This window comes from Rhinatrema bivittatum, chromosome 1 (assembly GCF_901001135.1).
Source record: "Rhinatrema bivittatum chromosome 1, aRhiBiv1.1, whole genome shotgun sequence".
Classification (NCBI taxonomy): domain Eukaryota; kingdom Metazoa; phylum Chordata; class Amphibia; order Gymnophiona; family Rhinatrematidae; genus Rhinatrema; species Rhinatrema bivittatum.
Window position 1 is genome coordinate 410767106 of NC_042615.1, and position 26034 is coordinate 410793139.

General features: G+C 43.8%; 2 protein-coding genes across 12 annotated transcripts in view; one reads left to right on the forward strand and one right to left on the reverse strand.

Annotated features, from left to right (window-relative positions):
- The window catches only part of IDUA (iduronidase alpha-L-), a 914728-nt gene that overhangs the window by 550973 nt on the left and 337721 nt on the right, over positions 1-26034 (reverse strand). For 9 of the 10 annotated variants that reach the window (XM_029602339.1, XM_029602392.1, XM_029602371.1 and 6 more), the window contains one exon: positions 10427-10509. In XM_029602339.1, the coding sequence (XP_029458199.1) occupies positions 10427-10509 (83 nt within the window). Of the gene's footprint in view, positions 1-6493; positions 6693-10426; positions 10510-26034 lie in introns of those variants that run through there. The other variant, XM_029602401.1, reaches the window with a different exon arrangement.
- SLC26A1 (solute carrier family 26 member 1) overlaps positions 1-26034 on the forward strand; it is a 290173-nt gene that overhangs the window by 62615 nt on the left and 201524 nt on the right. The gene's annotated exons all lie outside the window — the stretch shown is intronic.

Genomic DNA, 26034 nt, shown 5'->3' on the forward strand with positions numbered 1-26034 from the left:
CACTATCTTCAGCAGGCCCCCACCAATGGAACGCACTCCCCCCAGATCTAAGACTTGAACCTAGTCATCAGGAGTTCAAAAAAAAACTAAAAATCTGGCTCTTCCGCCAAGCCTTTCCAGACACTTAACGCTGCCTAGATGCTCGCATTCTCGCGTAATATATATTCAGTAATCAATCACATCAACCAGTCCCCTCGTTCCCTATTAAGATACTATGCTTTATTGTATATACTGCGCTTATACATACTTTATCATAGTTAATATATACTTTATTGTATATACTGTGCTTTATTGTTTTACTTTATTTTTACTTTATTTTTCAACACTATGATACCCATTGTTTTAGTTGTTACTATAATATGTTATTGTGTTCAAAAGTTTTTCTTGTAACTATTCTATGCCATGTTTAATTTGTACTTTGTTTTATAGTTATATGTAAAGCCCCTCCCTTTTGGGAGGGGCTTTACATATAACTATAAAACAAAGTACACTGTTTTATGTAAACCAGAGTGATTTGTATCTGATACATCTGGTTTACATAAAACAAAGTACACTGTTTTATGTAAACCAGAGTGATTTGTATCTGATACAAGAACCTCGGTATATAAAAATTAAAAATAAATAAATAAATAAATAATTTTAGATATGAAGGGAAGGTTAAAGTTAGGACGGTAGTTTGAAGGGTTGGTGGGGTCAAGGGTAGGTTTTTTGAGAAGAGGCTTGACAACAGCAAGTTTGAGGGGGTCTGGGAGAGGGAGCAGTTGATTATGTCGGATAGGGGTTTCACGATGATGGAGGGAATGGAAAGGAGTGCTTTAGTGGGGATAGTGTCAGAAGTGTGTATACCGGGTTTGATTTTTTAAAAAATGGATTTGATTTCCTTGGCAGAGGTTAAATCGAGAAACTCGAAGTTAAGGTTGGGATTTTTGGGGAGCGGATTGGCTGGAGAGGGGTTGGAAGGGAAATGTAGCAGGAGGTTTGATATTTTATTTTTGAAATAGAGGGCGAGTTCTTCACATTTGCTATTGTCTTGTTCATCTGAGGCAGGGGGGGTAGATTTAGTGAGTTCTGCCACATACGAGAATAAAGCATTTGCGTTGAATTGGTAATTATGGATGTTTGCAAAGTAATAGTCGCACTTAGTTTGGAGGGTAGAGAGTCTGTAGGCGTGTAGTGTAGATTTGTAAATGGCTGCATGCTTAGAGGTAGGGTTTTTGTGCCAGGTTCTTTCTTTACTTCTGAGGTCGTTTTTTAGATTTTTTAAATCAGTGGTGTACCACTGACTGAGACTGGTGTATTTCTTCATTGACGATAGGGAAAATTTCATTGACTATGGTGGTGGTGAGATTGTTCCAGGAGCTATGCACAGTGAAGTCATTGTGTGGGCCATGGGTTCTCCCTACTGGGATGTGGTGGGAAGGACCTGGCAGCAGCAGTAAGGCTGCTGGTGTGTGTGTGTGTGTGTGTGGGGGGGGAGATGAAGGGGAAGTATATCACTTGGGTGTGGTGGCATATTTAGTCAAGATGATGTCTAAAGGTGATGGGGTGGCAGTTTGGTGGGGGTGTTTATTTGTATTATGTTAAGGATCAGATTATGTGGCCTTGTTAAATATCAATTTTGGTGTCAGTGTAATTATTGCGTGTAGGAGGTGAGGGAGAATGCCGGGTTAGTCCTACATGCACATGGTATGAAATATTTTATTGGTGTTTGGAAAATAGTGTAAACATTTCCCAACATCAACTGTTTTGAAATATTTGTTCATTTCTTTAATATGGTTTTACTATTATATTTTATGTTTCTTGATTTTATTGTTTGATGTTTTATGTGGAATGATTACTGTTTATCCATTGCTGCACTGCATACAGAGTTTGGCTTGTTGCAGTTTCCAGTTCAGTTTTTGTCTGCAAATTTCTATTGTACTTTATGGTGTCTTTATTCTGTATTTGTATTTAGCCTATATCAGACCGAGGTGAGGTACTCTGTTAGAGTATAGTATCTGTGTTGGGATCTATAGCAGTATGGCTTATTCTGTTTTCCCTAATAGGAGGTGTAATGATGTTTTAGGGTCTGGTGTAATAGTTGCAGTGTTGCTTTTTCATAGGTAGGGTTTTTACTGTTTGAGTATTGGCAGTTAGTGCTTTTTTGGAATGGGAGGTTTATCATATAGTAATTGTAATTTTGAGTATTGGCGGGACGGCGATTTTGAGTCTCAAAATGGCGCCGATCGCCGTCATAGTGAGGGCAAAGGCGATCGGCGCCATTTTGAGTATTGGGATCGGACGGCCGGCGTGAAAGGAGGTCGCTCCTGGACCCCCGCTGGACTTTTGGCAAGTCTTGTGGGGGTCAGGAGGCCCCCCCAAGCTGGCCAAAAGTCCCTGTGGGTCCAACGGGGGTCCCGGAGCGACCTGCCGTCCGACGCCAGGACTCAAAATGGCGCCGATAGCCTTTGCCCATACTATGTCACAGGGGTTACCGGTGCCATTGGTCAGCCCCTGTCACATGGTAGGAGCACAAGATGGCGCCGATGGCCATGTGATAGGGGCTGACCAATGGCACCGGTAGCCCCTGTGACAAAGGCTATCGGCGCCGTGATGAAACTAGCACCGAGGGTGTGAGTGAGTTCCCGGACCCCACCACTGGACCACCAGGGAGTTTTGGTAAGTCTTGGGGGGGTCAGGAGGGTGGGGGGTTGTAGTTAATTTAGTAGTAACGTATTTACAGATCGACAACTTATTGAATTCTCCATACTTCCGCATGAAACGGAATTGACCCCCCACGAATACCTATCACGTACGCAACGAAAACGTTTTGCCTGCACATCCCTAGAGGAAGCTGATAATTTTGTTTTAAAAATAATTTCTACCAACAGGGCGCAAATGAGCATCAACAAAATGGCTGCATGAAAGATCATCTCCCAAGAATTTTCAACAAATAATAGATTTCTCAACTATCTTTTATATTTCTTTTCTGCTATTCATTCCTGACATTAGTTCCAGATCATGGCTGTTAGCAAAATTTCAAAAGGGGAATTCCCCATAGTAATGCAACATGGTGTTAAAAAGACCAAACAAAATCCCCTGTCTCCAGTAAAGATGGTGCTTAGTAAAGAAGCTAAGGGTTAGATTTTTTAAAAGAATGCACGCGCGTCCATGTGCGTGCGCTACTCGGCGCACATATGGACATGTGATTTATAACATGTGCATGCATGTTATAAAATCTCAGGTGGTATGTGTAATGGGGGGAAGACATAGGCCATATTCGTGCGGCGACACATTGTCTGTCTCCCCCAGTTCCCTCCCAGTCCATTCCAATTAAGGAGTGGACTAGGAGGGAACTTCCCTACCCCCTACCCTAACCTCCCTTCCCCTATCCCTATCCTAGGTCCCCATTTTTTAATTTCCTTTTTGCTTCTGCAAAGGAGCTGTAGCAAGTTGTGCGTGCTAGCACCGTGCCGGCGCACGATCCCCTGGCACAGAGGCAAATGGCCATTGTACCGGGCGCCTCTTGCCCCCCCCCCCCCCGGATCGCCTCTCTGCCAAGGTCCGGCTCTTGTGCATGTAACAGGGGTTATGGACATGGCCGTGCCCCTTTTAAAATGTGCACGGTGCGTGCAAGGCCCGGGCGCGCATGTAACCCCTGTATTTTATGTGCGCGGGCCATTAAAAATCGGGCCACAAGTGTTATAATTAGCACTTGGGGTGGAGAAGTTACATATAAATTAGTAGATAGAAGTTAGGACATTCTTTGGAGCTTATTCTATTTGTCTACTATAAGCCTCCCATATTGACATTTCTATTCTGGCTTACCATATAAGTCTCTTAGAATGCATGGAATAATGGACAGTTAAAACTCAAAACAGATTAAGTTTCTGCAATGGGCATACAATGGATAAAAAGGGCATTTAAAAGAATGATGGACATTTAAATATATACAGTAACCAAACTACATAAGGAAAGCCTAGAGCCTTTTCCAGCATTTTGGGCCTTGTGCTGGAATGAATATTTTGCAATGTTTAACATTTAAAGCTGTGATATGATAGTTTCAGCTGCAGAGGAGCATGAATTCTGTCACTAAAGGCAAACAGAAGCCTTTTTGGAACTTGGCAAGTATCAACAAGACCGAGGACATGATTGGAGGTGAGCTTGGAAGGCTCAGCATTGCCAAATATTAAGCTGAAACTGCAAAGAGAGACACTAGCATCAAGGTATGGATAAGAAGAAGAGAAGTCATATTCTCTGTGGGCATCCAATCAGAAAAGGCCTCATATCAAAACCCTTTTACCACCACCCCTACCAAGTGAGAAGAAGGAAATACTGTAATGGACTATTTTGGTCTCTTTTGACCCAAATAACCTAGACACCCTGACATTTAATGGGTGTGGATTCAGATTCAACCAATGAACTAAGAGATAGGGATGTGAATTGTTTTTGAACGATTAAAATTATCGTCAGATAATTTTAAAATCGTTCAAAATCGTTTCAGTGCACAATACAATACAAATGCCCCCGATTTATCGTCAGGGGCATTTGTATTGTATCGTTAAATAGGACGCGGGAAAACCGGCACACCAAAAAAACCCTAAAACCCACCCCGAACCTTTAAAACAAATCCCCCACCCTCCCGAACCCCCCCAAAATGTTTTAAATTACCTGGGGTCCAGTGGGGGGCTCCCGGCGCAATCTCCCTCTCTCTCTGGCCACGGCTGCGTTGAGAAATGGCGCCGGTGGCCCTTTGCCCTTATCATGTGACAGGGCAACGGTAGCGCCGGTGCCATTTTGGTTCCTGGCTCCCGACGTCACGCATGCAGGAGATCACCCCCGGACCTCCGCTGGACCCCCAGGGACTTTTGGCCAGCTTGGGGGGGGGGCCTCCTGACCCCAACAAGACTTGCCAAAAGTCCAGCGGGGGTCTGGGAGTGACCTCCTGCACGCGGGCCGTATTGCCAATAGTCAAAATGGCGACAGCGCTACCTTTGCCCTCACTATGTCATACGGGCAACGGACATGACGGCTCAAGAGCACAGGACACCAGTCCACCTGTAGGCTGGTCCACTCAGGCACAACCTCATCCGAGGGACCCCCGGCCTCACAGGTACCAGAAGGCTCAAGAACGCTGAAGACGAAGACACAGGAGCAGGACATTAAGGAACCTGGAACATCAGGAAACAGAAGACCAAGACGAGACACCAGACACCTGGACGGGGACCTCAGGCACGAACATGACTTGGCATGACGAGACGAAGCAACAAGAACTCCATGGAGAAGACAAGAAGATCTGACGGAGCTCTGGCAGGCAGGAGCCTCCAGAGTGAAGCAACTCGATGCAAGGCAAAGACAGACTGACGGAGCAGCCCTTTTATAGGGCTGGTAGAGGAAGTCCACTCCCTAGGTGGGGCCAGCACACTTCCTGTACCTGGCCCTTTAAATCCTGAAGAGAGGCACGCGCCGCGCCTAAGGAGCCGCAGGAAGCTGTGCAGGACCACAGACAGCGGCCTGCACTGACGTCAGACGCCAGGAGTGCAGGGCTGGGCCTGAGGAGCAGGCCCGATGACGGCAGCGGCTTCAGCCGCTGCAGGAAGCCCCGGGGTGGCTCCAGCCACCACTCCGGCCCGGGGATGTGGCCTTTGTGCCGTGAAGATAGTGGCGTCGGGGGCGGTCCCGGCCCCGCTGAGAGGACGCTGGGAAGTCCGCGGCACCGGCCGTGGTGAAGAGGGACATCCGGGGTGGCATCCGGGCCGCGTGGGAGTGCAGAGTCCACAGCTCCGGCTGCGTGAGAAGGCTGACAGCAGCGTCCTGCAGTGTCGGCTGAAGAGAAACAACATGATAAGTGAGTCTGCTCGCGGGGGGGACCCGCGGGCAGCACGAGTCATAACAATTGCACCTTGAGTGTTGTATGGAATTCTGGTCACCGCATCTTAAAAAAGATATAGCAGAATTAGAAATGGTACAGAGAAGTGTGATCAAAATGATAAAGCAGATGGCATGATTCCCCTATGGTTAGGGCTCTTTACTTTGAAGAAGAGCATCTGAGGGGAGATATGATAGAGGTCTATGAAATAATGAGTGGAGATCAATGGCTTAACGCAAATTGGTTGTTTACTCTTTCAAAAATTACAAAGACTAGGGGACATGCAATGAAGTTACTAGGTAATACATTTAATAGGAGAAAATATTTTTATACTCAATGCATAATTAAACTCTTAAATTCATTGCCTGAGGATGAGGTAAAAGCTATTAGTGTAGCTGGGTTTAAAAATGGACAAATTCCTGGAAGAAAAGTTCATAAACCATTATTAAGATGAACCTGGAAAAGCAATGTAGAATTCCACTGGTTATCCCTGGGATAAGCAGCACTGAATCTATCAACCTTGTGGGATCCTGCAAGGTACTTGTAACCTGGATTGACCATTGTTAGAAACAGGATACTGGACTTGATGGACCTTTGGTCTGACCCAGTATGGCATATATTATATTCATATGTTTTTAAGTTTACCTGTCTCTGCTGGCGCTGTTTTTCCCTGATCTTCCATGCCCCCGCTGAGGTCCTCCACCCTAGAGCAGGGCAGTCTGTTTTCATCTGGCTCCCCAAACAGAAGCTCTCAAGAGCCTCTATTGCCTCCAAGGCCTTCTCCTTGTCATAGCCTTCTGTGCACATGGTCTCCAGGGGCATACTCAGCAGTAATCGTATGCACCTTCATAGAAACACTAGGTCAGTCCAAGATAACACAGTTCCCTAACCAGAAAAACCATAATCAATGTCTAATGTACACATATGTCTAATGTACACATATCTCCCTTTGTGCATTCACCATAAAAATTTTGTTTCAGAGTATTCCTTTCATACAGATCCTGGTGGTGAGTGTGGTTCTGTATTCTCCTCCATTTCCTCCTCTCCCATATCATTTGCCTTTTTTTCCTCATCATCGGGCACTATAAGATGAGCATCCTCCAGCTCTAGAGGAGGCAGGCATTAGGTTTTGGCAAGGTTATGGAGCATGCAACAGACTAAGCATCTGTCACAGACCTTTGTGGGGCTGTAGAGAAGACACTCTACTGATCTGTCCAGGCAGCAGAACCCAAAAGTTATCTTTATGACTGCTTTGTCTGTCTGCCTGGTTGTAGTATTCAGCTGCCACAGTCTCAGAGTGTGCAAGGGGAATTTTGAGCCAGGTTTTGAGTGAATATCCTTTCTCATCTATGGGAGTGGGCGGAGATATTTCAAACTGTTTTATTACATGGATGGTCCATGGTAAAGACAGGAACAGCCCTTCTGGAGTAGGGTTATCTGTAGGGAGATAGCCCAAGTTTTATCACTGAAAGTACCAAATATGAATCATAATAGCCAAAGAAGTATGCAGACCAGTGTACTGACAGGCCAAAACACTGTCACAGCTAAATAAAAGAAACTTTGGCCAGATGAGAACTATAAACCAGAACTGAAGGATATTTATCAAGATTTGCCTGTTTGTCAAGGCAGCGAGATAATGCAGCCACTTAAGCTCATAAGCAGGAGTCAAGGACCGGCCAAGGGAACTCCAAAGCTCAGAAGGACCCCCACCCTTGGATGAAGGAGGAACATTCTGAAACGGAGAAAACATTGACTCTGGCATACAGCTTGGCATACTAATGGGCAGGACCTCGGAAGAAAAGGGAGGGGGGAAAAGACCTGCAATGTGGCAAAGACCCTCTATCCACTACATAATTATGCATGAGCTTATGTATATTTATCAGCGGGAAATATAATACGGGAGACAAATAAGGAGAAAAAAGCAGCCCAGTACCCCGTGCTATTGAGGAGGGTCAAGACTAGGTGTGACCAGGAGAGAGGAGACACCCTGCTTAGGATCGGACAGTGCCACAGAGTCTGAGGCATTCAGGAGCGGAGAGCAGCACAGTAGTTCTGCCAGTACCAGACCCAGAAGCAAGCTCTCAGACAGTCTGCCAGCTCTGCCCATACCAGACCCAGAAGCAAACCACCTCTGCCTACATTCTCCAGACCACCAGCCAGCATCTGCTTCAGAGATGAACAGAGAGATATCGCCTGAAGTTGGGACCAGGGGTACATAAGTTAGCCATAAGTTTTAATACATTAAGCAGGCTAAGGTTTATGCAATGTTTGAAACCACCAATGGTACAGAAGTTTCTTTAGGGAAAATTGGTGCTTAGTGGCCAGGATATTAGAGACAGGAATATTTGTTATCTTCTAAATGCTAAATCCTGCCAAATCTGATAAATTAAAGTCTAATTCTGAGGAGAAAATGTTATCTTTTTCCTGAACTTAGGTTCATGAAGTGAAGTGGGAGGGGAACTGGAAGTATCCTGTAGCAGGCAGGTCCCTGCATTCCTAAACTTACTTACATGCCAACTGGCTGCAGATTTTAAGGACAGGTTGTTCCAATCCTGGATTTACCTCACTGCATGCAGGGATATATAGAATTGCTTTTCTTAAGGCATGCAATAGAGAAATCAGAACTACAAATCCCTGCATGCAGTGGGGTAAAACTAGTACTGGATCAAATTGTCCTAAAAAAATCTGGAGTCAGCTAGCAACCTTATCCGAGAGCAAAGCAGATAAGGAAAGCAGCATACATATCTAGAAGAATACATATCTAGAAGCCATCCCCCAGTAATGTGGCCAGCCTTGAAGTGCTCATGAATGAGGACTGAGAGGATGTAGGCATCGTGGCAGGACTATGGAAATCTGGGCATTATATCAACGATGATACTCTTGGCATTGCAGACCCACCTGCATGTTGAGGGAGTGGAAGCCCTGTGGTTGAGGAATGTGATCTCATTACCAGCAGATGCCCTTACAGCCACATGTGTGCAATTGATAGCCCCCAAAACATAGGGTCATCAAGCAGTCATAATTTGCTATTATAGCTGTCTGCTACGTGAGAAAGATATATGTGTTTTCTTGAGAAATGTTACCAGAAACTGGTCTATTCATGCCTTTCCAGTACACCTCAAGGTGTCTGTGGCAAAAAAAGGACTGGTGTATTAGCAAGTTAAGGCCTCTGTAAATGGAAGGGCGCAGGTCCACTTCTAACTGCTGGCATAGGTATTGTATAGTTTCCTTGCTGAACCTGAACCTGTGCAATACTTGCTCCTCAGACAGATCCAAAAACTGTGGTCTGGGCCTATATACCTTTTCTAAAGGGTCATCTCTTATTCTTCATTATAGGGTAGATTTTAAAAAGCTGCGCGCAGGCGCACTACCCGGCATACGCACTTGTACAACCGCGCAAGTTATAAAATCAGGGGTCGGTGTGCACAAGGGGGTGCACAATTGTGCATCTTGGCGCGCTGAGCCACACTGCCTTCCCCCATTCCCTTGCAGGTCGCTGCGAAATCGGAACTTCCCTTCCCCCTAACCTGACCTTCCCACCCCTTCCCCTAACTATTCCTCCACCTAGCCCTACTCTAACCCCCCCTGTCCTTTGTCTTACCTTTTGCGCCTGCCGGCAGCCTGCTGGCATGCGATCCTCCAACCCAGCGGCAATGGCCACTCTGTCGGAGGCCTCTGGCCCTGCCCCCGGACCCTCCCTTTTGTAAAGCCCCGGGACTTACACGCGTCCCAGGGCTTTACGTGCGCTGCCGGGCCTTTTTAAAATAGGCCCGGTGTGCGTAAGACAGGTTACGGGCATAAATCCTCCGGATTTACGTGTAACCTTTTTAAAATCCGGCCTTATCTGTTCTTTCTCCCTCCTCAAGCATTGCTCCCTGAGTATCCACAAATTTGTACTAGTCATTTGTCTTTCACTTCACCACCACTCTCCCACCATCCACCCCCACTCCCAGTCACACACAAACACTCTACTCATTTCACCTTCTCAGTCACCCCCATTAATATCCACCCACCCACCCCTACCACCAGGCACCTTATATCTCATAAATTCAGTGGCACCCACAAAAAGGCCCCCAAACAATGGAAGGAAACCTAGGATCAGATACAAGGATAGACCCCCCCTCCCCCCAAAAAAGAATGATATGGCAAAGAAACATAATGGGCAACAATTTCACATTTAGCACCTAACGTTGTCCTTTCTCTACTCATCACCAGAAGCCAGCATGCCAAATACCAGGCTTGAATTTGGCATGCTAAATAACAGTCTAAAAGCATTTGCACATTATTGAAGACATACATGCATATGTTCATAAGAAAATACAGAAGTATGCGTGAACATCTGAACCACACCTTGACATATCTCAAACTACTTTGTACATATTCACTGTTTTGCGCATTCACAAGTACACTACTTAGCTTGTTTTTTAAATTCTGTACGTTGAACGTACGTCCATACAAAGTGTTTTTACTTGTTCAACCCATTTACAAATTCAATCCATAAAACATGAGGTTATGCATGTCAACAGATTTGAAAATTCAGCCCCTAAAGTACACTTGGTGATGGAAAAATACATTTACCTGGTTTTAATCCATTTTCCCAGAGAAGATCCAAGAAGTTATCCATAACGGTAAAATTGTAGTGAAGACATTCATTTTGCACTCTGTAGAAAGATGTACAAAAATACTTCATTAAAATCAAAATTAGCTGTTAACAATAAATGTATAACCTGCTTAATTGATTCACCCATGAAGGGAACAATTTTCCAAGCTGTGTGGGCAGGTGCAGGGTCTGCAAGTATTTTCCCTTATTTTTATTTATTATTTAAAAGCTTTTATATACCGATGTTCATGTACTGGTACATATCACGTCGGTTTACATAGAACCAAAGTTGGAAATTACATCGAACAATCGAACATTATATCAAACAAGAGGGTACAAATAACAGGTCTAACATCATGAGAAATTACAGCTAATGCTTAGAACTTATAGATAGAGCTGAAGACAATTTAGGATTAAAATTAACATTATTATTACAAATAATAAATAAATAAACAACAATCAACAAAGTCGGAATTACAACCGACTTAATAAACATGGGTGAAGATTGAAGTAAGTGGAGCCAGACAGGAGAATTAAGGGCTACGGCGTCGTAGTTCTAACGTGATGGGGTATGAAATGAGTGAATCAACCCTAGGGAGAGACTTTAAGTGAAAGCTTTTGTAAAAAGCCAAGTTTTTAGCTTCTTTCTGAACGTTCGACTACAGGTTTCTAGACGAAGGTCCGTGGGGAGGGCGTTCCATAGAGTAGGGCTAGCAGTTGAGAAAGCTCGTTTCTTAAGAAGTGACTTGGCTGGAGGTGCATATAAAGTGCCTAAGTAGCTGGATCTGATAGGTCTTAGTGATGCGTGGGGACGAAGTGGGTCGCTTAGATCTAACAAAGTTTGGGAATGAATGGTCTTGTGGGTTATGGTTAGTACTTTAAAAATGATTCACCCTTGTGAATTGTGCACCCGTTCTAAGAGGGAGTATCAGCCAAAAGAGCACACAGTTATGAAAATGCAAAATTATACTCATTTTTGCCTCCCCTGACCTAACTCCATCTTGGGAATGCTTCCACAAACAAATGCAGGAACAAGTATTCATTTTACCCTCATACAGGGTGGGCAGTTTTCAAATAGAAACATAAAAATGTGACAGCAAAAGGATACCACACAGCCTGTCTAGTTCTTAGTAAATAACAATTTACATTTACTTATTTATTTCTTTAGGCATTTTATATACCATCGTTGCAAAAAAAGATTTACAACAGTTTACAAAAGCAACATTCACATTATGATTCCACACAGCATCAAAACAAGTTAACTAGAATGTTAAAATCTAATTTGTTATACGTAAGTTCCTTTTCAATAATATTCACATATTAGTCTGAGTTGTCTTAATACTCTGTGGGCCAGATTTTATAACATGCGCGCGGGCATAGATTTGTATGTGTAACCCGCAGCCACGTGCATGATATAAAATCCGGGGTCGGCACGCACAAGGGGTGCACACTTGTGCACGCTGCACCCTAGAGGAGCCCCAATGGCTTTCCCCATTCCCTCCGAGGTTGCTCCGAAATCGGAGAGGCCTCGGAGGGAACTTTCCTTCTGCCCCCCCACCTTCCCCTCCCTTCCCCTATCTAACCCACTCCCCAGCCCTACCTAAATCCGCTCTACCTTTGTGCTCTTCTTTACGCCTGCCCAAGGCAGGCTTAACTTGCGCGCACCAGCCAAGCCGCTGTGCCGGAGGCCTCGGTCCCGCCCCCGGACCGGCACCCCGCCCACGCCCCCTTCCCGCCCCTGTTTCAAAGCCCCCGGACATACGCACGTCCCGGGGCTTGCGTGTGTCGCCGAGCCTTTGCAAAATAGGCTCAGCACACACAGGAGGGTTTTTAAAGGGTTACGCGTGTAACCCTTTTAAAATCCGCCCCTTTATGTCTCTCAATAATTGTCATTTGTTCATCTAACAGTATCTATGTTTTTGATTTTCATGGGTAAATGGCTTTTGAAAATTGCCATCTTTAGGGCCAGAAAGGAGATGGAGACAAAAAAGCTATTTGCAAAGTCCAGCAAATAATAACAGGGCTGATATAATAATGTGTAGTTAAAACTGTGCACTGAAATTCAGTGCAGTTTATAAAAGCACAGGCTAAATTTTTTATCAACTTCTGATACAATAAACTAATGCTCTGATGCTAACTCAAAATGACAACAAAAACAAAACGAAGAAAATTATTTTTCACTGAGTGCATAATTACGCTCTGGAATTCATTGCCAGAGAATGTGGTTGCAGCAGTTAATGTAACTGGCTTTAAAAAAGGTTTGGATAAGTTTCTAGAGGAAAAATCCATAAACTGCTATTATGGTAATTAATAAGCAATAGTAGCTTATTAATGTTTGGGTGCTTGCCAGGTACATGTGACTTGGATTGGCCACTGTTGGAAACAGGATACTGGGCTTAATGGACCCTTGCTCTGACTCAGGATGGCATATCTTAGGTTCTTATGTTATGATTCCACAGATTACTAAAATAGTTGCAATAAAAAGGATGAGGCGCTCAATCCAAACCCTTCAGCTTGGTAGGGGCAGAAAAGGATGGAAGGCTCATAAATGTAAGGTTCTATGCAGGCACTTAGTGACATCTAATGGCCAACCCATATGGGGTTGATCAACAAATCTCCTCTAACATCCAAATTTCAAACAAGGAACAGTGGTGAAAATATTGATGAAAGGAAAGGTAAACCACCTCACCTCATAAATGTAACAGGAGATTAAAGACGCTTAAATTTGCAAAATGACCGTCATACTAGGCATCATCGATAGAGAAAACTACTGCTCTGCCTTACTTATAATCATTGGTCACTGAAATAACCAGATTGTCCCATCGAGATCATGCGAACAGTGAATATATCCCTCATAGGGTACTAGTGAATATGCAAATATTTTTTTTTCTATTGCTAATAAAAGTCAATGTTCTCTTAATTGCAAGGTCAACATAGTATTACATTGTTTAACAAGAGAACAATCAATGCATAATATTGCCTTAAAACTTATCTGAGAAGTAGCTGAATATGCGATAAATTGCAAGAATTTGACCAATCATTTCTCGAAGATGTAGTCTCTATGTATCTTATCAAACGAGTGCTTCAATTGTCACTGCCGATGCCCATTGTTGCCAACAATACCAATGCCCGACACGGGACCATGTTTCGGACAGAAGTCCTTCAAAGGGATAAAAGATGCGTCTGTAAGAACGAACATGTTGAAGTGAGACTCACTGAAACCATAACAAAAATAAAGAGAGGAGCAAGAAACTTACTTCAGTGTGTCAGCATATTCATGAATCAATGGTGTTGATTTCCAGCAATGCAAACTGGAACTAAGCAGAACCACCTCACATTTTAAATGATTCTGCATGTCAATCAAAATTACATCTGAGTCAAATATTGCGGTAGTAAGAACCGTAGTGATTATCTTTTATAAAATAGTATCATTCAACTGAATACTGTTTAGATGAAAAATCCATTGTTGCTCTCCCAAATTTAATAAAAATTTAGGATATCCCCCCTTCGGATTTAGTGCGACCATGTTGATAACCCTCCACTTGAGATCCTGAAAATGAAGTGCATATTAAATGCAATGAGCAACGGATGGGCGCCTGTAATTTAGATGTTTGTAAGCAACTACAGTGTTCTTTTAATCATGAGCAAACAGAACGTTTGGTTCTCTCTACATAGTATTTATCACATGGACACACAATTATGTAGATAACGTTAGACGTGGTGCAATCAGAGAGTGCCCGAGCCTGAGGTTGAGTGCCATTGCTATCATACCAGCATGGACCAGTGATAGCTTGACCACACATTGTACAAGTTTGGCAAGACCAATGTCCAAGATGTTGTTCTTGGTCCAATGTAACTGTCAAGGATAAAGAAGAGTGAACTAAATAATCTCAAAGATTTTTTCCGTGACTAAAGGTGATTAAAGGGTGGTCTTCAAAAACTAGATGGACTTTCAGTACAGACCAATGACCAAGCCACAAGGGTGGCTTTAGATGGGTATCTCAAAGTACAGACTAATGGAACTGTAGAATTAGGAGACTTGTCTAAAATTAACCATTGTCTCTCTGCATTGAAAGCTCTTTTATATGCACATTTGATGATATTGTAGGGATAGCTACGTTGAAGTAACTTGCAGAACAAGTGCTCAGCTGGAACAATAAAATCTGCTTTGGTAGAACATAAACGGCAAAGTCTCAAAAACTGTTCGACAGGTAAGTTATTCTTCAAATGATATGGATGGAACCTGGTGAAATGTAACAATGTGTTCTTGTCACTGGGTTTCCTGTAAATGCTCGTACTTAAAAATTCTCCTTCTTTATGAATAAGAATATCCCAAAAATTGATGATATAATAATGGTATGTTATGGTGAAATGTAAATTAATGTCCAAAATATTGATCCAATTTTTAAATTGCAAAAGGCTGACTTCATCAGCATGCAATAGAAAAAAGAGGTCATCAATATATCTGGTCCATGTGCAAACATGTTGAAAAATAGACCTTGTGTTACATGTTGTTCTTCAAAGGATACCATATATAAATTGGCCAAGCTAGGAGCCATCGTGGCACCCATAGCTGTGCCGTGAATTTGTTTGTAAAAAACAAATAAAGTTATTGTCTTCTAATGCTATAGTGGCTAGAGACAAAAGAAAATCAGTAGATATGCAGTGTGGACATGGTCTTGTATCAAGAGCTTAGTGAAGTATTGTAAGAGCCTGATCCTGCAGGATACTGGTGTATAAGGCTTGAATATACAAACAATGGATTTTTCGTTTAAACAGTGTTCAACCACTCGGGTTGAACATTGCAGTTGAATGATACTCTCTCTTATAGAAGATAATCACTACGGTTCTTCCTACCATGAGATTTTACTCTGATATCATTTTTAATGACATGCAGAATCATTTAAAAGGCGAGGGAGTTCTGCTCAGTTCCGGTTTGCACTGCCAGAAATGAATTCCGTTGCATCATAAATATGCCGACACATAAGTAAGTTTCTTGCTCCTCTGTTTATTTTTGTTATGATTTCAATGAGTCTCACTTCAACATATTCGTTCTTGCAAGCGCATTTTTTAGTCTTTTGAAGAAGGACTTCTGTCTGAAACACTGTCCCGTGTCGGGCATTGGTATTGTTGGCAACAATGGGCAACAGTAGTGACAAATGAAGCACTAATTTGACAAGATACGTAGAGACTACATTTTTCTGAAATGATTGGTCAAATTCTTGCAATTTATCGCATAATCAACGACTTCTCCGATAGGAATTAAGGCAATATGGTGCGTTGATTGTTCTCTTGTTAAACATTGTAATACTATGTTGATCTTACAATTAAGGGAACATTGACTTTTATTAGCAATAGAAAAATAAAAAAATATTAGTATCTTATGAGGGATAATTGTTCGCAAGATCTCGATGGGACACTCTGGTTATTTCATTGACCAATGATTATAAATAAGGCAGAGCAGTAAAGTGTTTTCACTATCGATGATGCCTAGTATGACAGCCATTTTGCAAATTTAAGCATCTTTAAACTCCTGTTATATTTAAGAGGTGAGGTGGTTTACATTTCTTTTGATCAACCCATAGAAGTGCCATACTTACAAAAATGCTTTGAGCATGGAAAATATTTTTAAGAACATAAGAACATGCCATACTAGGTCAGACCAAGGGTCCATCAAGCCCAGCATCCTGTTTCCAACAGTGGCCAATCCAAGCCATAAGAACCTGGCAAGTACCCAAAAACTAAGTCTATTCCATGCTACCGTTGCTAGAAATAGCGGTGGTTATTACCTAAGTCAACTTAATTAATAGCAAGTAATGGACTTCTCCTCCAAGAACGTATCCAATCCTTTTTTAAACACAGCTATACTAACTGCACTAACCACATCTTCTGGCAACAAATTCCAGAATTTAATTGTGCGTTGAATGAAAAAGAACTTTCTCCGATTAGTTTTAAATGTGCCACATGCTAACTTCATGGAGTGCCCCCTAGTCTTTCTATTATCCAAAAGAGTAAAAAACTGATTCACATCTACCCGTTCTAGACCTCTCATGATTTTAAACACCTCTATCATATCCCCCCCAGCCATCTCTTCTCAAAGCTGAAAAGTCCTAACCTCTTTAGTATTTCCTCATAGGGGAGCTGTTCCATTCCCTTTATCATTTTGGTCGCCCTTCTCTGTACCTTCTCCATGGCAATTATATCTTTTTTGAAATGCGGCAACCAGAATTGTACACAGTATTCAAGATGCGGTCTCACCATGGAGCGAAACAGAGGCATTATGACATTTTCCGTTTTATTCACCATTCCCTTTCTAATAATTCCCAACATTCTGTTTGCTTTTTTGACTGCTGCAGCACACTGAACCGACGATTTCAATGTGTTATCCACTATGATGCCTAGATCTCTTTCTTGGGTATTAGCACCTAATATGGAACCTAACATTGTGTAACTATAGCATGGGTTATTTTTCCCTATATGCATCACCTTGCACTTGTCCACATTAAATTTCATCTGCCATTTTGATGCCCAATTTTCCAGCCTCACAAGGTCTTCCTGCAATTTATCACAATCTGCTTGTGATTTAACTACTCTGAACAATTTTGAATCATCTGCAAATTTGATTACCTCACTTGTCGTATTTCTTTCCAGATCATTTATAAATATACTAGTTGTACCCGGCCACGCATTGCTGTGGCTCAATCTGGTTAAATGGAAAAGAAAGAAAAGAGAAAGCGCACATTTCGAATATGGTTAATTTCACAATGCTTGTGGGTATACAATATTTTTTGTTGTTCCATTATCTATGCAGATATAGAGATTGTCTGGTTTGCCGACTCTAGAACAGGCAACATATAACTGTCCATGTGAGAAGCAATTCGTGTCTAGATGTAAACCGCATAATTCTAGAAATAAAAAAGAATGAAAAAAGAAAAAACATAAACTATACTCACTAAATGAACGGTATGTTAAACGACACAGCTCAATTCCAACGCAATGTCACATGAAATAATTAAATCAAAATGAAAATAAATTGAAATCTATGAAAATTCAATTTAACAATGCAATCGGAAACATTGAAATGGAATCGTAAAATATTTAGTCCAAGCCGTTAAGCCCATTAAAACGGGTGAGATTTTTGTCCCCTCTCCTCCTATGTCTTTGCTCTGCACTGCTCCCCCCCCCCCCCAGCATCATTGTTAAAAAATACCATCCTAGAAGCACAATCCAGATGTATTGTGGGATGCATAGAGAGAGGAATATCGAGTAAGAAAAGGGAAGTGATAATCCCCTTGTACAGGTCCTTGGTGAGGCCTCACCTGGAGTACTGTGTTCAGTTCTGGAGACCGTATCTACAAAGAGACAAGGACAAGTTGGAGGCGGTACAGAGAAGGGCGACCAGGAAGGTGGAGGGTCTTCATCGGTTGACATACGAGGAGAGATTGAAGAATCTAAATATGTACACCCTGGAGGAAAGGAGGAGCAGGGGTGATATGATTCAAACTTTCAGATACTTGAAAAACTTTAACGATCCAAAGACAATGACAAACCTTTTCCAACAGAAAAAAATCAGCAGAACCAGAGGTCACGAGCTGAGGCTCCAAGGAGGAAGACTAAGAACCAATGTCAGGAAGAATTTCTTCACGGAGAGAGTGGTGGATGCCTGGAATGCCCTTCCGGAGGAAGTGGTGAAGTCCAAAACTGTGAAGCACTTCAAAGGGGCATGGGATAAATATTGTGGATCCATCAGGTCCAGAGGACGCATATAAAGAGCAGGTAGTAAAATACTGCACGGAGCGGCAGTAGCCACAGAGGCATTCACGGAGCGGGATGCCAGTGGCCAGTGGTAGGTGTCCACCTTCATGGAGCGGAAGGATGTAGGGCTGTCATCTCCCAATTAAATAAAAAACAAAAACAAAAAACAAAACAGGGATGGGATCCATCAGGTCTAGAGGACACATATAAAGAGCAGGTAGTAAAATACTGCACGGAGCGGCAGTAGCCACAGAGGCATTCACGGAGCGGGATGCCAGTGGCCAGTGGTAGGTGTCCATATAAAGAGCAGGTAGTAAAATACTGCACAGAGCGGCAGTAGCCACAGAGGCATTCACGGAGCGGGATGCCAGTGGCCAGTGGTAGGTGTCCACCTTCACGGAGCGGAAGGATGGAGGGCTGTCATCTCCCAATTAAATAAATAATAAAAAACCCAGGGATGGGATCCATCAGTTCTAGAGGACGCATATAAAGAGCAGGTAGTAAAACACTGCATGGAGCGGCAGTAGCCACAGAGGCATTAACGGAGCGGGATGCCAGTGGCCGGTGGTAGGTGTCCACCTTCACAGAGTAGAAGGATGAAGGGCATCCATCTCCCAATTAAAAAAGAAAAGAAAAAAAGAAAAAAAACAGGGATGGGTTCATGGGCTTATAGGTATTACCAATTATTAGGCTTTTCAATATTTGATGATAGTTAATGTGACTTTCAAGGCATTCTTCACTTTCGGTGCATGTCCGGCATGACTCCTTGCTTCAATGACAGGGGAAAAGAAAAACTGATACTTCACACATTTCCAGCATTGCCCTCTGCTTCATGGCAGAGAGCTATGCTGCCGCTTACCCAACTAATCAAACTTAATATTTCACTTGGAAGCAGCTCCAGCACTGCTCTCTACATTAATGGTGGGGGTGAAAAGGGAATTAGAACATAAGGTTACTAAGAGCCAAGAGAAACAGTTAAGTATGAGAACAAATGTGTGAAGCTTGCTGGGCAGACTGGATGGACCGGTTGGTCTTCTTCTGCCGTCATTTCTATGTTTCTATGTTTCTATATTCCACACATTAAGAAAGGTGGAAAGAAGGCAAAACGATTACCGGCATGGTTAAATGGGGAGGTGAAAGAAGCTATTTTAACCAAACAATCTTCATTCAAAAATTGGAATAAGGATCCAACAGAAGAAAATAGGATAATGCATAAATGCTGGCAAGTTAAATGTAAGACATTGATAAGACAGGTTAAGAGAGAATTTGAAAAGAAGTTGGTCGTAGAGGCAAAAACTCACAGTAAAAACATTTTTAAATATATCCAAAGCAGAAAGCCTGTAAGGGAATCAGTCGGACCGTTAGATGATCGAGGGGTTAAAGGGGTACTTAGAGAAGATAAGGCCATCGCGGAAAGATTAAATGATTTCTTTGCTTCAGTGTTTACTGAAGAGGATATTGGGGAAGTACCCGTACTGGAGAATGTTTTCATGGGTAATGATTCAGATGAACTGAACCAAATCACGGTGAACCTAGAAGATGTGGAGGCCTGATTGACAAACTGAAGAGAAGCAAATCACCTGGACCGGATGGTATACACCCCAGAGTTCTGAAGGAACTAAAAAATGAAATTTCAGACCTATTAGTAAAAATTTGTAACCTATCATTAAAATCATCCATTGTACCTGAAGACTGGAGGAGAGCTAATGTAACCCCAATATTTAAAGAGGGCTTCAGGGGCGATCCGGAAAACTACAGACCCGGTCATCCTGACTTCAGTGCCAAGAAAAATAGTGGAAAGTGTTCTAAATATCAAAATCACAGAACATATAGAAAGACATGGTTTAATGGAACAAAGTCAGCATGGCTTTACCCAAGGCAAGTCTTGCCTCACAAATTTGCTTCACTTTTTTGAAAGAGTTAATAAACATATAGATAAAGGTTGTTATGGTTTAGCGGTGTTTGGGTGGATTCTTGGGTACTGTGGCAGATGACCATGCCCATGGGGGAGGAGCCCCTTGGGGAGCCACAGTACTGCGCTAGACTCACAAACTCAGAGTTAGATCTTTTATTGTACAGCTTGTGGGCTACCAGAGGTGGCAGTAGTGAGGTGATCCAGAGCTAGCAAACAAGAGTAGGCTAAATACCCAGATGTCGTGGCGTCACTCGAGGGGGAGGCCCCCAAGGTTCGTGCCATTACTAGATTAAAGACGTGGGTAGCGCGCGCGCCCTAAGAGGTCCTTGAGAGAAATATGGCGGGGGGCAACACCATAGTCGTTCTGGGGATACCAGAGGGTATGGCTTGCAGATGCAGCAATAGCCATCTTCCCAAGGCTTGCGGGAGGAGTCGAGAAAAAGGTGAGGCACAAGGAGCGAAGCTGTCTGACCCAGACGGACACAACAGTATCCCCCTTCAAAGGGCTCCCTCCAGACCTACCTGGTCTTGGTTTCTGAGGATGCATTCTGTTTAATTGCTGAAGCATCTTGTTATCCATGATATTAGCCAAAGGTTCCCAAGAGTTTTCTTGAGGTCCATAATCCTCCCATGACAAGAGGTATTCCCATACTCTGTCTCTCTTTCTCATGTCAAGGATAGCGTTTACCTTGTAATCAATGTCTTCTTCTGCATCAATAGGTGTAGGTTCAGGTGTCTTGGTTGAGAACTCACTAAGAACTAGTGGCTTCAATAGTGAGACGTGGAACGCATTATGAATCTTCAGTGCTGATGGAAGCTTCAGACTGTATGTAAGAGTTCCTAGTCACTGGAGAATGGAAAAGGGTCTGACGAAGCGTGGAGCAAAATGTGCTGATGGTAACTTGACTCTTAGATGTTTTGTGGATAGCCAGATTTTATCACCAGGCTTAAATTCTGGAGCCTTGTCATGATGAGCATCATAGCCTTTCTTTGCTCATAGTCCTGCTTTGTGTAGCATCTCTTTGGTTTTAGTCCAGAATTGTTGAATATCGTTGGCAGTAGATTGAGCTGCCGGCGATGACCCTGTAAGTGGAAGTGGTAAGGGTGATAATGGTAGTCGTCTGTAGACCACTTCAAGTGGTGTTGATCCAGTAGATGTTGCTGGATTATAGTTGATGGCGAATTCAGCCCGAATCTGGGCAACAGTTCAGCCCAATCATTTTGACGAGTACCCACATATGCACGAATGAAGTGCTTGAGTGTCCTATTCATTCTCTCTGTTTGCCCTTTAGACTGAGGATGGTATGCAGAGGTGAAGTCGAGAGAGATATCAAACTTCCTGCACAATGCCTTCCAGAACTTAGCTGTGAATTGGGCTCCTCTATCAGTGATGATGTGCTTTGGCATGCCGTGTAGGCGAAAAATGTGAGTGATGAAAAGCTTTGCAAGCTCCATGGCTGTGGGCAAGCCAGGGAGAGCCACGAAGTGAGCCATCTTCGAGAAACGATCCACAGTTACCCAGATAGTGTTATTTCCTCCTGAGAGTGGTATGTCTACCACAAAGTCTGTAGCGATGTGTGTCCAGGGCTCGTCTGGCACTGGCAAAGGTTGGAGAAGGCCCCAAGGACGACCGGGTGGCAGTTTCTGTCTGGCACAATTGGAACAAGAAGCAACGTAGGAGAACATGTCTTCTTCATGGTGGGCCACCAGTAGTACTTCTGTAGTTTTGCCAGAGTCCTGCGTTGACCAGGGTGTCCAGCCAGTTTAGAGTCATGAGCCCAAGCTAAGAGCTTTTTTCTTAGGTTCTTGGGTACCACAGTCTTACCCGCAGGTACCTGGTGAGTAGCTGACAAGATAACTCTTTTTGGGTCGATGATATGTTGAGGTTCCTTGGGTATGTCCTCAGAGAGAAATGAGCGAGATAGGGCATCTGCTCTGACGTTCTTATCTCCGGGACGGTATTTCAGCACAAAGTCAAATCTGTTGAAGAACTGGGACCATCTCGCCTGCCTATGGTTTAGGCGATGAGCGTGGCGGAGGTACTCCAGATTTTTTTTTTTTTTTTTTTTTTTTTTAATGAACAATTTTTATTAAGATTTTCAAAGAACAATACAAACAGCCTAGGAGGGTTTGACACTTCACCCGTCCCAGATTTTTATGGTCCGTGAAGACGGTAATATGATGTTGTGCATCTTCAAGCCAGGGGTACCACTCCTTAAATGCCATCTTTATTGCCAGTAATTCTTTGTCTCCTATGCTGTAGTTCTTCTCCGCTGGCGAGAAGAGATGGGAGAAAAATGAGCATGGGTGTAAGATCTTAGAGTCACCGGTGTGACTTAGCACAGCCCCTACACCAACGTCTGAGGCATTGACCTCAACGATGAAGGGCCTGGTCGGATCCAGATGTTGGAGGCATGGCTTGCTCGAGAAGGCGTCTTTCAGTTTTTGGAATGCTGTTACTGCATCTGTAGACCAATTGGCGGCGTTGGCACCTTTCTTGGTCATAGCTGTAAGCGGAACAGTTAGTGAGGAGTAGTTCTTAATGAATGTTCTGTAGTAGTTGGTAAATCCCAGAAATTGTCTAAGAGCCTTCAGACCTGTGGGTTGTGACCATTGCTTAATACTCTCCAGCTTCTGTGGGTCCATCTGGAAGCCTTGGTTGGACACAATGTACCCTAAAGAAAGGCACTGATTCTTTGTGAAACTCGCACTTAGACAACTTGGCATATAGACGATTCTCGCGGAGTCTTTGCAGTACTCTTTTGACATCCTCCAGGTGAGTGGTCATGTCCTGGGAAAAGATTAAGATGTCATCTAAGTACACTATGACACATTTGTAGAGTAGATCACGCAGAATGTCGTTCATCATGTTTTGGAAGACAGCTGGGGCGTTGCACAGGCCAAAGGGCATCACTAGATATTCAAAGTGGCCATCCCGGGTATTGAAGGCTGTCTTCCATTCATCGCCAGAGCGGATGTGAACTAGGTTATAGGCTCCCTTGAGATCCAGCTTGGAGAATATCTTGGCTCCCTGTAGTCTATCAAATAGCTCTGAGATGAGTGGTAAGGGATAGCGGTCCTTCACAGTGATCTCGTTTAAACCTCTATAGTCAATGCATGGACGCAATGTTCCGTCCTTCTTCCCCACAAAGAAGAAGCCTGCACTGGCAGCAGACTTGGAGGGTCTTATGAAGACTTTCTGAAGGTTCTCCTATATGTATTCAGACATGGCTTTATTCTCTACCACGGAGAGAGCGTAAACCCTGCCTTTCGGTGGTTCAGTATTAGGCTTCAAATTGATGGCACAGTCGTAGGATCTGTGTGGAGAAAGTATGCCTGCAGCTTCTTTGGAAAACACATCTTGAAAAGATGCATATTGAGGCGGCAACCCAGGCATCAATGGGGTGGTTGGTATGCAGGGTATAGGAGAGACCTCTATCAGACATTTACCATGGCAATCTGGAGCCAAGGGTGAAAGTTCCAGAGTGGCCCAATTGAATTGAGGCATATGCTGCTGCAGCCATGGTAACCCCAGTACTATAGGGTGCGTGGCCTTCTCTAGGACAAAGAAGGAGATAGTCTCTGAATGGAGAGCACCGGTTCGTAAACTCACGGGTTCAGTGAGCTGGATTACTTCACCCGATAAGGGCTCTCTGTGAATTGAAGACAGGAGTAGTGGAGTCGTCATGGTGGTGGTGTGGATCTGCAGTGCTCCACTAATCATTTCAAGATAAAATTGCCTCCTGCCCCTGAGTCCACTAGGGCAAGAGTCTGGTATTCTAAAAGTCCGCAGATCAAGAATACAGGAATAGAGAGTGGAGGAGAGGGTGCAGTTAGACCTAAGAAGAGTCCTCCCGCAGGACGTAGGTCTGCCAGTTTCCCGGACATATAGGCCATGTTTGTACAGCATGGTCAGCTTGTCCACAATACATACATAAGCCTAACCTCTTCTGTGTTCTTCTCTCTTTTGACGTCAGGTGACTGCGACCTAATTGCATAGGTTCTTCTTCGTGAGCAACTGGACCCGAGGGAACAGGCCTGGATGTAGGTTTAATTCAAGTTTCACCAGGAAGGGGTCTTCTGGGAGTCTTGGTCTCTTGAACCTTGACACGAAGTCGGCGATCAATCCTTGCTGCCAGCTTCACCAGTTCAGCCAAGGTCTCAGGCATCTCATGAGCAGCAGGCTCGGCTTTTAAACGAGAGTTCAACCCCTCAAAAAATGGGTCCTCAGGCATTTAGGGTCCCAGTGTAATTCAGACGCCAGTGTCTTGAATTCTATGGCGAAGTCAGATAAAGGTTTACTACCTTGCTTCAAATGCACCAACGAAGATCCTGCAGTAGTATACCGGGCAGGGTCATCAAAAACTGATCTGAACAGTTCAAGGAACCTGGCAAGATCATGAAGAATAGGATCATCACACTCCCTATTATGGTTTAGCTGTGTTTGTGTGGATTCTTGGGTACTGTGGCAGATGACCACACCCACGGGGAGGAGCCCCATGGGGAGCCACAGTACTGGGCTAGACTCAGGACGCACAAACACAGAGTTAGATCTTTTATTGTACAGCTTGTAGGCCACCAGAGGTAGCAGTAGTGAGGTGATCCAGAGGTAGAAGTCCAGAGACCCTCGGCAGAGGGAACCCGTCTCACCAAGTTGGTATAGGGAGATCCAGATGTAGGTTTCCCAGCATGGCAATGCTGTGGATGAGACAGACTGAGAATTAGATTATTCACTAGATGGTAGCTGTAAGGTTAGCGATTCCACCAGGCTGAAGTCGATGATAAAAGGCATCGGGGTAGGGAGAGCAGGCCCTCGAGGAGCGAGTACCTGATCCCAATAAGGCACCTGAAAGGAAAGCAGAGGGCCCCCGAGGAGCGGGTACCCAGGCTAGAGATTACTCCGAAAGGCAGAGAGGGCTTCCAGCGGCAGTGAGGAAGCGGCAGAGTAGCTTAGATCGGCCGAGACCAATCCTTGCTAACTCAACAAGCTAGCAAACAAGAGTAGGCTATCTACCCGGATGTCATTACGTCACTCGAGGGGGAGGCCCCGAGGTTCGTGCCATTGCTGGAATAAAGACGTGGGTAGCACGCGAGCATGCACCCTAGGAGGTCCTTGAGAGAAACATGGCGTGAGGCAATGCCATAGCCGTTCCAGGGATGCCAAAGGGTGCGGCTTGCAGATGCGGCAGTAGCCATCTTCCCAAGGCTTGCGGGAGGAGTCGAGAAAAAGGTGAGGCACAAGGGGCGAAGCCGTCTGACCCCGACGGACGCAACAAAGGTGAACCAGTAAATGTAGTGTACTTGGATTTTCAGAAGGCGTTTGATAAAGTTCCTCCTGAGAGGCTTCTATATATTTATATATGATCTGGAAAGAAATACGGCAAGTGAGGTAATCAAATTTGCAGATGATACAAAATTGTTCAGAGTAGTTAAATCACAAGCAGATTGTGATAAATTGCAGGAAGACCTTGTGAGACTAGAAAATTGGGCATTGAAATGGCATATGAAATTTAATGTGGATAAGTGCAAGGTGATGCATATAGGGAAAAATAACCCATGCTATAGTTACAGAATGTTAGGTTCCATATTAAGTACTACCACCCAAGCAAGAGATCTAGGCGTCATAGTGAATAATACATTGAAATCGTTGGTTCAGTGGCTGCGGCAGTCAAAAAAGCAAACAGAATGTTGGGAATTATTAGGAAGGGAATAGTGAATAAAATGGAAAATGTCATAATGCCTCTGTATCGCTCCATGTTGAGACTGCACCTTGAATACTGTGTGCAATTCTGGTCGCCGCATCTCAAAAAAGTTATAATTGCGATGGAGAAGGTACAGAGAAGGGCGACCAAAATGATTAGGGGAATGGAACAGCTCCCCTATGAGGAAAAACTAAAGAGGTTGGGACTTTTCAGC